The 14,298-nt window shown below is 40.7% G+C and overlaps 1 protein-coding gene across 4 annotated transcripts in view; it reads right to left on the reverse strand.

The window, feature by feature from the left end:
• grm8a (glutamate receptor, metabotropic 8a) overlaps positions 1 to 14,298 on the reverse strand; it is a 315,961-nt gene that overhangs the window by 20,772 nt on the left and 280,891 nt on the right. For all 4 annotated transcript variants that reach the window (XM_085436399.1, XM_085436402.1, XM_085436400.1 and 1 more), the window contains exon 11: positions 11,862 to 12,228. In XM_085436399.1, the coding sequence (XP_085292525.1) occupies positions 11,862 to 12,228 (367 nt within the window). The remainder of the gene's footprint in view (positions 1 to 11,861; positions 12,229 to 14,298) is intronic.

Here is a 14,298-nt window from a genome sequence, read left to right on the forward strand (position 1 = left end):
TATGAATGGAAATAAAATAAAAACAAACTGACTGACCGACTGGTAAAAGCTGACGAGACTTGATCACGACTCAAAGTTAATCTCCACCTAGACAGGACAAAAGGGTGGATGAATCTATGTGTTTTTTGTTACAGGAGCAGTAAGATGACAGCAACATTCGAGAGTGCATGATGATTTAACCTGTGAAATGCCACTTTTTGTGTCTGTGCATTTACCAAGGGTGATATTCCCTACCTTTTGTTGCACAGAAGTTACTGTGAGAAAAGTGTGTACACACTGCGCAGCGCTAACATTTGCATTTTCTTTTTTACAGCATTACAGTTAATTATGTGTTTGATTATGTGGTTTATAAGAGGATTAGTTAATGTTTTTCTACTATAGGATTTTTGGGTTTACATGTGACTAACATTCTTTCCACAGCTAGGGTTGACTTTATGGTGTTTTTATGGCACCTCTGGAACCTGTTGACCTGTGTCTGACCTCTGTCTGACCACAGTCAATGTGTATTGCTAATGTTTGTTTCTTTGAGAATGCTGTGGAAGATTCAGCTGAAACGGACAAGTGACATGAGTAAAACAAATAAGAGTTTACGTGTTTATGGAATAGTTTGTTGTGGGCTCTTTGCTGGCCACTTTGAGCCCATAATAATAATAATAATAATATGTAAAGTGGAGTGACTTTGCTTAAGAGAAGTCACCAATTACATTAATGTTAACTGAGCACATGGGATGATCCATGTTTTAGGCGAATTATGGTAACAATAGTGATTTAATGATTTGAGAAAACTTGCACATGACACTTGTCTTGCCCGTGCTGAATGCTCGTTACTCTTTTGATATAATTGTTTATACGTGTGAAGTTTGATTTTATTTCCAGATCTTGTGTATGCGGGCTCCTGGTGGAGCCAGTTTTTAAGACAGGGATCCAGGTTTGGTGAGTTGACGCATGAGCGTGTCCATGCGTCAAGAGGTGGGGTCCAGAATTAATATTAAACAATGTTTACTATTATTGTTGCAGTGATTTGTGTGATTAGCTGTTTATTTACAAGTATTAAATCTATGCAAGTGGTGCATCCATGTTCAGATGAGGCTATGATGGCCTATAGTGAAGTTCACTGAACTAAAGAATGTGGTTTGATGATTGTTGACATGCTCTCCAAATAGAAGTTTTTTTTTGAAATACAGGTGCAGCAGTGAGGAGAAACATTCCAGGCATAGCGGACAGCCCAGGCAGTGGTTGAGGTCAAAGATCAAGCTGGTTGGGGCCCATCATGAAATCAGACCTTGGAGCCACAGCAAGGACCATGAAACTGCCTGCAAAATAGAGGAGAGGATCGTCCACAAGATGGGAGAGAGACTTCAGGAGGATCAGAGATCATCTTCAGCACAGCAGACATGACACAGAGAGCTGTGCTACTAAGCTTCCAGGAAATCAAGAGGAGACTTCCCACAGCAAGATTTTAAATACAATGAAAGATTCAATATTGACGCTGAGGAAGACGACTAAGGTGTACGACGTGCTCTGCCTTAAACCTTCAGCAGCGTTGGAACATAAACACTCAGGGGATGAGGAGCGTGCCAAGCTCCATCGACAGCGCAGAAGGAGTTCGAGGATGACATCATGATTCTGTGAAAGCACAGGAACCAGAAACTATGGTGGTGATGACAGCAGTTTACTATGAACATCACCTAATGTGCCACTGTACTGTGCATACGATGACACTCTGAAGGCTGCTGGGATTATAATAGCAGTAAGACAACTGAACCCTGCACCCTTTCCACAGAGGTGTTTCTCTGCAGAGCGTGGACAATTAAGGAGTCATAAATATCCCCCTCACAGGACGAAGGCTTGAATGGGGTAATGAGAGGCCATAAAACTAGAGTGCTGAGAGGTCTGCAGCTTTGGAAATAGCTGAGACCCATGTTGACAAACAACAAAACCAACTGGTATGTTAGAATGTCTATCCTACATACATTTGGACTCTGGTCCTGTGGACAATGAAACAACTGGACGAGACATTTATGTCGCCCTGCAGAACTCAAACCACTCTGCAGAGAGACATGTGATGTGCACACCCGGAGGAAGCATTACCAAGCTGAGATGTTTTTGAAAATGTTACTTTTTTATTTTCACTATTAAATTAACAATTTCTTTGGTTGCTCGTAAGATGCAGTTTGCCATGAGATGAGCTCAATGAATGGGATAACCGCTAATGCATTTGTTAAACTGTGTACTTTTTCAGTAGTTTAGGGTGATTTGACATATGCTGAGTATAAGAATGTTTGCCTTAAAGCTGTCAGACATGAGGTATTCATAACTGGGAACTTTTCTAGCATAAATGTCGAAAAGGGGGGAATGATAGAGTTGTATTGTTGATTGTCATTTATGCTTAGAAACATTTACTCATTTATGCTTAGAAATATTTAACCATAGATGCTTAGAAGTGTATAATTAATTGTGTAGTGATAAGTTGTGTGATCTTTAACAGGCTACAGAGGCTTGGTGTGCATTCCTGGAATGCACACCTGCATCTTGGGGGCATGGGAAAAGTTTGCATCTTGCCTTATAGTTTTATGGTAGGATTAACGTAGTTACATTTGTTCTAGTCTAAGTGCTTTTCTGTTTAGATGAACTGCTGGACTTCCTCACCGGGGGGGGTCTAGTCTACCCTCTTCCTGACCAAGGATGTTATATGACCCTTCGATCAGCAGTAACACACACACACACACACAGGCAAGGTACTCTTTGTGTTTGTAGACGTCATATGTTAATGAACTTATGCATATTCATGTAACCTCAATAAAAGGACAGTGATACGGGAGAACGGACGAGAGCTACTGGGGTCAAGCGAAGGGACGGCGCTCTGTCCAGTCTCTCCCGTGCACGAGTAACATGAAGAACTTGCCTACTTCGTGTCTTGCTTTGCGGTGTAATTATATTGCCTTCAACGTTCCAGCGAATAGGTTTATGCTACAAACCTAACAGATGGTCATGAGTGCATGAGCACAGCTTTGGTTATCTGTCTGGTTCCACAGTGATTCAGAAACGTTATTTTGTTTCCCACATCCCTCTTTATCCCACTCTCAGCCTCTTTGTATCTCTGTTTCAGTTTTATAGTTTCTCCTCTTTGATGTACATTATAATCTCTCTCTTTCTCCGTCTTTCTCTCTCTCTCTGATGTTGGCTTGTAACTTTCCTCCATCTTAATGTTTGATGGCTGTGTCAGTCCCACCTCTTTTGAGTCTCTTTATCTTTTATAATGTCTCTCTCTCGCTCTGCTCTCCCACACTCTCTGATTCACTGCCTCTCTGCAGCATTCTGCCTTGTATTTTCACTCCTTCCACTTGACATTTGTGATCTTTTCTGCCTCCACTTGCTTCCAATCTCTTTTTCAGAACTGTTGCCACCCTCTCAGCCCACTCTCTCCCCTCTTGCTCCGTCTCTCACATCCTCTTCTGATTACTATAGATTGATTACTGAAGGTTACTCCTAGTAAAGATCTGGGCGGCTGCTGGTGCACCACCGGGATCACAGTTACAGCCATAAATCTATCTTTTGACGTTGAGCTGCGACACTGTGTGTGTCTCAGCGTGTGTGTGTGTGGGTGGGTGCGGTAAAGGACAGAGATGGATTTATAATGCAAAGAGATTGATAGTCTGCGCTTTACACTCCTGAAAATCAAACATAATCACCAAGAAAAGAACAAAAATGAGGAATGTTACTGCAATATTTCACTTCCAGTGTTGGGTATTTTTAGGTCAGGACTCCTTCTTTTCTCCTGGGTTAGACAGCAGAGTGCTTATGTACTTATGTGTGTTTTCAAAAAGTGAGATGAAAAATTTATGATTAAAAAGTAGAATGATGAGCTGAAGGGGAGGCCGCGAGAGACAAAAGGTGCATAGGTGTATACGAAAAGGAGCCACAGTGATTGAACCTGCTGATTCATATTATTCAGTGCATGCAGCTGTGTCCTTCTATTACATCACAGCATGAGTCAGTCTTTTCTTAGCCTGGATTTAGGCTGTATCACATATCTCATTGTTTTACTCTGTAATGTAGCCCAAAGTTTTCATGCCTAGAGAAGAAAGAAAAAAGAAAATCTAATGAATAAAGTCATATTTTAGCAAAGAATTTCTCCTGGGCCCCGCAAAATGGCTTAATTCTATACTTACACATGTAGATATTTTAACTCTTGGCAGTTCCTCCGTTGGTACTAGGATAATTAAATAACATAAAAGTCACTCAAAGATGTCTCTGTGCAAGCAACTGGTGTGCACTTAACGATTCAAAAACAAACCCACTAAAAAATATCCACCTGCTGTGAAAAAGACACACTCACACAAACATACACACACACAAACACACAGCGAGTGGGTTTGTGAGTTGAACTCGTATGGTTGCTTCTTCCTCGGTTGGAGGCAGAAAATAACAAGTTGGCCATATTTAGGACATCTGGAGAACAAGAGAGCCGGCTCACATAGAGGCACAAAGAGACGTACAGATAAAGAGAAACAGACAGAGACAGGAGAAAGCAGAGAAATGAAAGATGGCCTTATGTCGATAGAGTCGGGCAAAGGAATGATGAGGCGCACACTGAGAGAGATAGCTGCAGAGAGGATGTACCATGTGGTTAGGGCTCTACAGCAAGCAGAGTGAGGTAGAGGGAAGCGCACATGCAACGTTCGCACAACACAACCTTTCACATTTCTGCAGGGTGTGGCAGAAGCTGTTTGGAGCCTCCATCCTCTGCATCGATGCATGACCTATTTCATAACAATACTTTTTACCCATCTGTGATGGTTAAGAAGCTCCTTCTTTGATGATTTATCTCTCACATCCTTAGCCTGTATCTCCCAGTCCTCCTGCATCCCTCCATCTCTCATTATAAAACTCCCTTGCAATTTTTACCTCTCCATCTACATGCTTTTCCCCCACCCTTTGACTTCTTCCTCTTCCCCTTTGCCTGCTGTGGCTCTGAATCTCGAATCTATATTTGTCAGTAAAAGAACTACATAAAGCAGTTCTAAGTATACACACAGAGTACCATGAAAATAAAGAGAGTCTAAACTTGCATGTATTCTTTTTTAAATTTTACACAGGCCCCTTACAGTATCACAGGAAACCTCTAAGGTTCTTGTCTTCTGAACATAGATATCCTAAAAAGTGTGTGACGTATGATGCAACATCTTCAAAAAGCAGCAGCGAAATGGCTGCAGACAAGAGGCTGGCTGAACAGCAGAAACAGACAACAGCTGCCTGTAAACACCAGACCAAAAGCTGAACACAGCTTGGTGTGTGTGTGTGGGAAGGAGTAAAGGTCATTAAATGAGAGTCAGAGGATCACCGCAGAAATATCAAGAAGGCCATTTACTTTGAGTGCAAGAGCCAGTCTTGAGCAATAAAACAGAGATTTTAAAATTTGCCTCATAGTTAACACACAGTCCACCGGAGTCTCACAGCACAAATTTTCGGAATAATGCTGATGGACAATCACCTATTTTATCCTCTGTATAAACATTAAAAACGACTACACTGACATCATTTTATTTACTAATGTTGTTCATGGACACCAGCAGTATGGAATGGAAGTGCTATTGGACACCAACAGCAGCGATTCTTTGCAGACTAGTTTTGACTTATAGGGCCATTTTCCATATATATACACATGTATATATATATATGTATATATAAAGCCAATGTGGAAGTGCCTTAAACCTGCATTCTATCTCAAAGCCACCAGATGATGATGGATTGTGGTTATAACTGTCCTGTTACCTGCATTACAGACATCCCAACTATCATACAGAACCAAAGGAAAAAAAATTTAATTGTCTGCTTTGATTTTAAACTAAAGCTCTACATTTCCACCAATGTCTTCGATCCATCTTGTTACCATTTTCTTGGAGAGGAGCATATTAGCACAGAGTCCACCAAACACACTCTGACAAACTTCATATCTCATGACTTACTGTTTTTTGTGATTCTGAGGGAAATCACAAATCTGATCTTGACAGTTCCATCCCTGGATGTGTAAAGAGTGGTAAAAAAACAACAACAACTTGTTATTGCATTTGCTCCTTTGCTAGCAATGGTTCAGAAGTCAATTTCTCTATACATTTAGTTTTTTAATGTTTATTCAAACTCAGTATTCAGTATTTATTTATTCAAGGATTAAACTTTAATAATTATAATTTTATTTATGGTCTTGGAAAAGATCAACATTGCACATCAATCTCTCTTTGTTTTTTAATGCGAGCCGACATCTTTCAGGGCTGGCAAATTCACATGTCTCAAAAACATTGGTTTCAACCAGGGAAGTTGCCACTTATAAGTAGAGATGGACCGATCCGATATTACGTATCGGTATCGGTCCGATACTGACCTAAATTACTGGATCGGATATCGGAGAAAAATAAAAAATGTAATCCGATCCATTAAATATCACGAAAGCACCTCACAAAACTTGCAACACGCTGTAACTCACCTCAGAACGTTAGCACGTCGGAGCAGTATGCATCACGTGATAGAGCGGCTGTGGCATGCGGGACCTGTCGGTGGTCTGGATAGCATTTGGAGCTTCGCTAGCAACCCGGCATTTCATCTCCGACAAAGTTATCCCGAGAGAAGTAAAGCAAGTGTGTAAGTCCATCTCTGAATGTTTGTAAAGCATTCCTGCGTTAAGTTTAACAAGCGACTGCCTCTCCTGCTGCTACTTCAATCATGAAACTGCTTAACGATCAGCTGATCGGCTTTTCTGTCGCGAGTCCGTGTCTCTAGCTTGCTTTTGGCCCACTTTGCACCAGAAAGAGGAAACCAGCGGCTGAACAACAGCAGCACGTTTAAGCTTGATCAGCTGTTGTTAGAATTTATTTATTATTACTTTCTACTCCAGGATCTTTTTCTACGTAGCTGACGGCTGGTAACTGTGCAGGGGCGGATCTAGCAAAGTTTAGCCAGGGGGGCCGATAGGGCATTAACAGGGAAAAGGGGGCACAAAGACATACTTTTCTTTCTTATTCTCATTTAAAATAGCTTTTAATAAATAATTATCTGACACCCAAAGTTTTAATTTGATGTAAAATGAATAGAAGTCAATTACTGTATATAGTAACTATTAAGTCTAATATATATACCCTAGTAAGCTATAGTACTTTTTCCTTTGGGAAGGTACATCTGTGCAGTCTGCAATTTTGTTGAAGAAAGATGTTGAATCTATTTAATATTTCTTGAAAAATAATTGATTTCTGTGCATTTTTTTTTCACACTGCATCAAATTAAGGTTGATTACGTCGAGTAAGCATCATGAGGTGGAGCGTGAGGGGTGGTTCCCTATTTTTTATTTATTTAATTTTGTTGTTGCTGGGAGTTGGAACCCTATTAGTTAGGTTGCTTAATATTTATGCTAAGTACTCTTTAAAATACCAGAATAGGGAGGATGGTGTAGGTTTAAGTTTATTAGATTGATCAGTATTGCTGAACTATGAAATATTTTTTTTTGCATACAGGTATAACAGAATAGCTTTAGTGTAGTTGTTGTTTTAAACTTGAGTATGAACTTATACAAAATGCAGCAAGATATTTAAAAAACAGTTTTGTTGATTAAAAAAACACTATATCAGATTCATATCGGTATCGGCAGATATCCAAATTTATGATATCGGTATCGGTATCGGACATAAAAAAGTGGTATCGTGCCATCTCTACTTATAAGTAAGTTATTCTCTGATAGGGAGTTCATCAGCCGGTCCGGGACAGCCAACAGGCTGGTTTTGGGCCACGGCTCGTAGAACACCCATATCTGGTATATACTACCTTTAGTTAAACAACAGTTATCATGAGTTTCAACGCTCTTTCGTCATGACTTGGTGGTCATCAGAATCCCATCAGAGTTTTAAGAGCACGTGTGGTACAGGCATGAAACATACTTTCAAATGCAGTGAGTTACTTTCATAATCTGACTGCTGAGTGCAATGAACAAATGCCAACTTGTATCAATGTGCACAAACAAACTGTCACATTCTGTAACTGCTTCACACTTAATGCAAGGGGCTGTTTGATAGAATTGGTTCTTGTTGGTTTCTGTTTTAGAATATTTTTACCCAGAGCACGAGGAGCAGATTCTGAGCCATAGCACCACACCACACAGACAATAAATGGCCAACAAAGCTATCTCCATGACAACTGAGCAAACTCTGTCTGCCAACATGGGCCCTGAAATGTGGTTGAAGAATCTGAAAAGATGTACGCCAGTGGACCTTGAGTTAAAGATTTTCTTTTGTTTATATAAATGTTTAAATGCTCCCATTGAGATGTGTTCCCCAACACTGACTGTGAAAAGAAGTGCTGAAGCACACCTGCTGAAGAAAGGTTCTTATAATCCAAGCTCTCATACATTTGAAATGTTCCCACAAGGCCAGTGTGAAAGTCACTGTATTGAAAGAAGCCTCCACACAATCCCAGAGCCAAGAACTAACTGCAGTAAAGTTTTCAGGTCCCTGTAAATTTCACTGACGTCAGCATTTTAGACGAGGTATAGCACACAACAATGTAACTGTGACTTTTCTGAGCATGCCGAAGCATCCAGACTTGATTATCACTTGCTGCACTGTGGTATACTTCTATTAACTGTGTGCATAGTCATACAAATGTTAACCCTTATATCAAGATACCAGGTGAAGCATGATAATCACAAAGTTAATCATAATGAGAGTCATGCTGTCACCTAACCTCCAACTAACTTCACTGCAGCTCCATCGCCCTCCCCTCTGTCTGAAACCAAACCTATGCCCTTGGTAGAGCTCTCCTCATTAAAGTCCCATCAGCAAGTCACATCATTACCTGTTTACTCCTTTCACTTCACTCTCTCCTCCCTCTATTCTGCTTTCTCTGTTAGCCAGCCAGCTGCCACACACTCCAGAGGATATCCCAATTAGAAACAACATACAGAGACAAGCGAATGTGCGCTGGTGGATATTCCAATTAAATACAACCCATCGGACAAACATGCTAACACAAAATGCACACAAAATTGCTGGTGGACATTCTAATTAGCCAAGCAAACAAGGCATGGACGCTGCAATGCCCGTCCAGTATGACAGGATGCTATGTCCGATAGAATTCACACATAGATATGGCCTCATGAATATGCACACAAATTACTTTTACAGTCAGGGATGTGCAAAATCCTGCCATGAAACATTCGGCCCCTTTAAATGGTCACAAGCACAAAACTTTGCATGTAGTCACAAACACAGAATTCGCATAACATGAGCAGCTTGCCTGTCATTCACACACAGTATCTTGATGGATTTGAGAAGCTGCAGTTATAAGAAATAGTCTCCTTATTTTGGTATAACTGTAGAGTAAGGTTATTCCTGGGGAAAAGGAGAAATACTGAACTTACAGATACACTTAAAATGTATTGCATCAACAATTACTCTCCGACTTCTTATGGAAAAAATGAGAGTGCATGAAACATCCAGCAAGAGTATGATTTCCCTGATGTGTGATTAGACGGGATCACTTTGATGTCAGCTCTCTGCCATGTGACAGAGGCTGGCACCCGTCTTGAAAGGAAAATGGGCTTAGATGTAGAGAAAAGGAGGAAATGAAAATATCCTGACTAACACTCCAAAATAGGAAGAGATTATTAGAGCTGACACGTTTTTGGTAGAGGTAGAGGAAGAGAAATCTGGAATATTCAGCGGACACAGGTCTTGGACTGTTTATAAAACACTTGATATAGCTACAGCGATGTTATCCTCTGGAATCTGGAGCCTCAATCTTAGCATGTTGACATGTATTTGAGTAGATACAAAACTCAATTTTTAAATGATAAGTTTATCACGTCACTATGGAGGAATTTTGTCCAACTTGAATGGCCCATTTAAGGTCATGTCAAAGCATCTCACTTGGATTTACATCCAGTTAAGTTTAAGTTAACGACTGTGTTGAGTCTGTTCCTTCCCATTCCATGCAAGGCCACCTGGGTTGGCTGGGAGACTGTTTACTTAGCCTGGCAGGGCGAAGGACACTGTCTCAGCTGAACTACGGACACGCACACACATACATATACTGACAAGCACTCACTGACGCATCACCCTCCCTACCCCGGATCCAACGCCACCTCCAACGCTTACCTCCCCTCTGATGTGGACATCGGGTCAGCTGGAGGCGCAGTCGAAGATTGCAGCGGTCCCAGATCAGATGTACACACTGGAACACTTTCCCATGTTGCGTGTGTTCAGTCCTCACTTGAATTAGTTATGGTCAGTGTTTATTATTCAACAACAAAGAGACTGAGAAAAAATGGCGTCCATGGGAGAGTTGGTGAAAACCACTGCTGACCAAAAAGACATCTTGATGATCTCTGAGATTTTGGGAAAATATTTTGTGGACTGATGGGACAAATTGAACTTTCGGTGGCAGTGGTGTGATGGTCTTGGGCCGCTTTGCTGCTTCACTTTCTGGTAGCTCAGCTCGCTACCAGAAACTCCTGAAGGAGAATGTCCACTCATCAGCTCAAAAAAGAAAGTTAAAAAAAAGCCTAGTCAAAGTCTGAACTTAAATCCAATTGAGATGCTTTTACATGACCTATAACAGGCTGTTCACAGCAGGCCAAGTCCTCCATAGAGATGTGACAAACTTTTTACCAGTTATCGCAAACTGCAGTTCTTTCTTAAAATGTGTTTGATGATTGGAAACACGCTAATGAGACAAATACACAGAAACATGAGAAATCAGGAAGCTGGTAAATACTTTGTCACAGCACTGTATATGCCTGTTTACTTCTATTGATCTAGAGTAATGTGCACATTTTCTTTATACAGATGTATAGAGTGTGTTTAGCACTGTGATGTAAAAAATGTGACTTGGACAAAAAAAAAAAAAATCAATGACCTGTCATGAATCTCAATGAGTGTATAAAGTGTGTTATTGTTGAAAGCAGCATATTCGCACTATCAAGAAATGGAATCAATAGACCACTGCTGCTTTAGCTCGAGTAAACAGTCCGCTTCAATATGTGTACGGTCTTATGAATCAGATTAGCTATATTGGTGTTTACGTGCGCATTCAAACCCACTGTTTCTAAGCTGATAAGATGAAAGGACACTGTTTAAGAGCCAGTCACGCTATCACTCATACCCTCACACACACCTCACGTGGCTTTTATTCTCATCGAACACCCATTAAGAATTAACTACAGGTAGGAAGAATAAGCTCGGCAGTATAACTCTCTATAAGCCCAGACCATGGCACGGTTCCAGTCCATCAGACAGACAGTAAATCCTCTTGTACTCACGAGGGATTGTCGGGAGATTTCTGACTCTAAGCCAATAGTATAGCTACAGTTGTAAAACACTTCTGTACTTCAGTGCCAAAAGATACGGTTTTGATTTTGAGAATTTTCAGGGAGGTAGTAAAAGGACACTTTGTGCCAAAGCAATACATCACACGTATGGCTCAAAATGCAATTTCAAAACTTGCTTTAAAATCTGCTTAGGAGTTTTGAACCACGTGAAGCAAAAGCGCACTGATCGCACAACCACCTTGCACCTGCCAGAGAAGTTTTGTATTTTAAAAAACTATTGCACTTAAATATAGATCTAACTTTGCTCAAGCACAGCAAAATACAAATTTGCCCTGCTGTTCACAGTAGATGGAGATGTTCCAAGAGGAATTGATTTGAATTTTAAAGCGGTGATATAAAGGGAAAACAAACAGTTAAGCAAGCAGACACATATTACAGTTTGATCCTCAGAAATCTTGCAGTTGATTGGGGTTGAAGGACAGACACCAACAACACACTTTCCGTTTTCTCAGGATGTAATAAGTGTCATCCAAAATATAAACACACTCACCCGTTCTGCAGACTGGGACGTGCCAAAAAAGATGGGTATGAACGCCAGCCAGATGATACAGGTGGTGTACATGGTAAATCCAATAGGCTTGGCTTCGTTAAAGGTTTCGGGCACGCCTCGCGTCTTGATTGCGTAAACCGTGCACGTAACCATCAGCAGAATTGAGTAACCCAGGGAGCAGATGAGAGACAGGTCTGAGATGTCGCACTTGAGGACACCACGTGCCGCCGTGGGGTCCTGGGTCCGCTGCTCGCCGTAGTCCACTACAGTATGGGGAGGATCCACGGCGAACCACACAAAGACACCCAGAAGCTGAACTGAGATCAGGGAGAAGGTGATGACGAGCTGGGAGGCAGGAGAGATAAACCTGTAAAGAACAGGATGGTTAATTAAATTTTGATTTAGCAAGGATGAAAAACTGCAATTAATGCTAGAAAATATGCACTCATGGTTTACATTTCTCAGGTTGCACCAACTTCTTTTCATGAGCTGAGAGCTTGTTCCACCAGCTCCCAGTTTGCGTTCAGGAGACAGTCCCCCTCTCTTTTCTCTTTCATAAGTTACCTTGAACAATCCTTTAGTTTGCTGATATATAGGCTGTAGCGATGATAAACGGAGTACCTCTGCTTCACTCAACTCTTTTCACTATTTTCATATTGATATAGCACAATCGCATCTCATTAACTATTTGTTAGCTGGTATTTTATCCTGTTTCTTGGTCGTGGTCTTTCTATGCCGCTCTTGTCTGCCATCTCTTTCCTCAGAACCCCTTACTGGTTCAGCAGATGGCCACCCTTATCTAAGCCTGGTTTTGCCAGAGGTCTCTTCCTGACAAAAGGCAGCACTTCCTCCACCACCAAGTGGTTGCTCATGGGGGATCAGTCACTTGAGTTTACTCTTTGTACGAGTAACACCGTATGCTCTTTACCTTTCAATATAAAGCTCCCTTAGATTACTGTTGTTTTGAATTCATGCTAAATTTTTCCAATAGAACTAAACTTAAACATTGCTTCAGTGTCATATGGTTAGTTAAATAGCAGTCTGGTAATGCATTGGCCAGTCTGGTGACTTAACCTCTGGAGGGTATTTGGCTGGTGTAGCCAACAAAGATTCAGGCCAAGATTTTCTGTTTTGGCAGCCAGAGATTGCTTATGAATATAGATAAATGCAGAAAGGGTACTTGTTACTGGACAATAACTATTGTTCAAACATAATTGAGTAACAGAATTTAGACTATTTATTGAATAGAATAGAATTTTCCTTGACTTCAGATTCTGGATATTCAAATACAGATATACATTACTCAGTTAGCTTAGTTAGCTAATGCCAGAATATCAATATCTGGCATGTAGGGCAGTAATATACCTTGTTCACTTTAATCTGTCTTGGGTCAGGAATGCATCTGCACACAGAGGTAGAAGCCTAACCCATAAATAGGCTCTCAATAACCATTGTGTGATCTGTAAATACATTTTATCTTTTCTCTTTGACCTACCAGGAACGGGTGACTCCAACAGGTATAAAATTTCAAGCAGGTTCAGTGAAACATCATAATGCAGTGGCTGACATGGTGATCCACTGAGATTCACCGTAAGACTAGATCTATTCTATTTTCCACAGAATTTGATTTTTCATAAAGTCTTCAGCCAGTACGGTCCAAAAATAACTTAACAAACACTCAAAAATCCTGTCCCAATAAGATGAAAAGAAAACAGTTTTATTAGACTCTAAAAGGTTGAGACAAGTCTCCCACTTGACAGCGGCAATATATTAAATTTCTATAAATGCGACCATACACACTCCAGCAAATCCACGCTGAGAGCTAGAGCGAGATCAGGGAAAATATAATGATGGGTTTTGCAGCAAGAAAGAAAGGGAGAAACAAGGATGAGCAGTTGCAAGAAGACATAGAGCTGAAAAGAGAAAATGTGATGATCATCTAGGATGACAGAGATATCAAAACCGGGGTGCAAATCATGGCCCAAAACAAAAACTATATTTCCACTTGCATCAGAATGAAAGAAACAACCCACTCCTTCAAGCTCTCAAGTTCAAAGGACGCTCAGTGCTTGACTACCTTAGAGTCACAACCGTAACCTGAAAAGAGCCTCAAAATACTTTGTGTAAAAAGTCTGTAGCTGGATGGGAAAAAAAAGAAGAGGAAGGGAAAAAAAAGGAAAAAATCTAACTGTCTGGATAGCAGGGCCATGAACCTGAGCACTATTAAATCCTGCATTAACAATTTAGCCACTTAGTGGATGCTCTCTCCCAGAGTCACTCACACTGAGTGCAAGCAGTACAATAGGAAATTGTTAGTTCATGACTCTCATAAATAATGTATGAAAAATAAATGATGAGTAATGACCGCAAGTATCTGAAAAAGTAGGGTGCAGGTAAAGTCACACACCTGAGTGCAAAAAAGCCACACTTATAGCAA

Source organism: Copadichromis virginalis, linkage group LG17 (genome assembly GCF_057382275.1).
Source record: "Copadichromis virginalis isolate Kocher_CV1m ecotype Utaka linkage group LG17, C_Virginalis_male_GT1.1, whole genome shotgun sequence".
Classification (NCBI taxonomy): Eukaryota; Metazoa; Chordata; class Actinopteri; order Cichliformes; family Cichlidae; genus Copadichromis; species Copadichromis virginalis.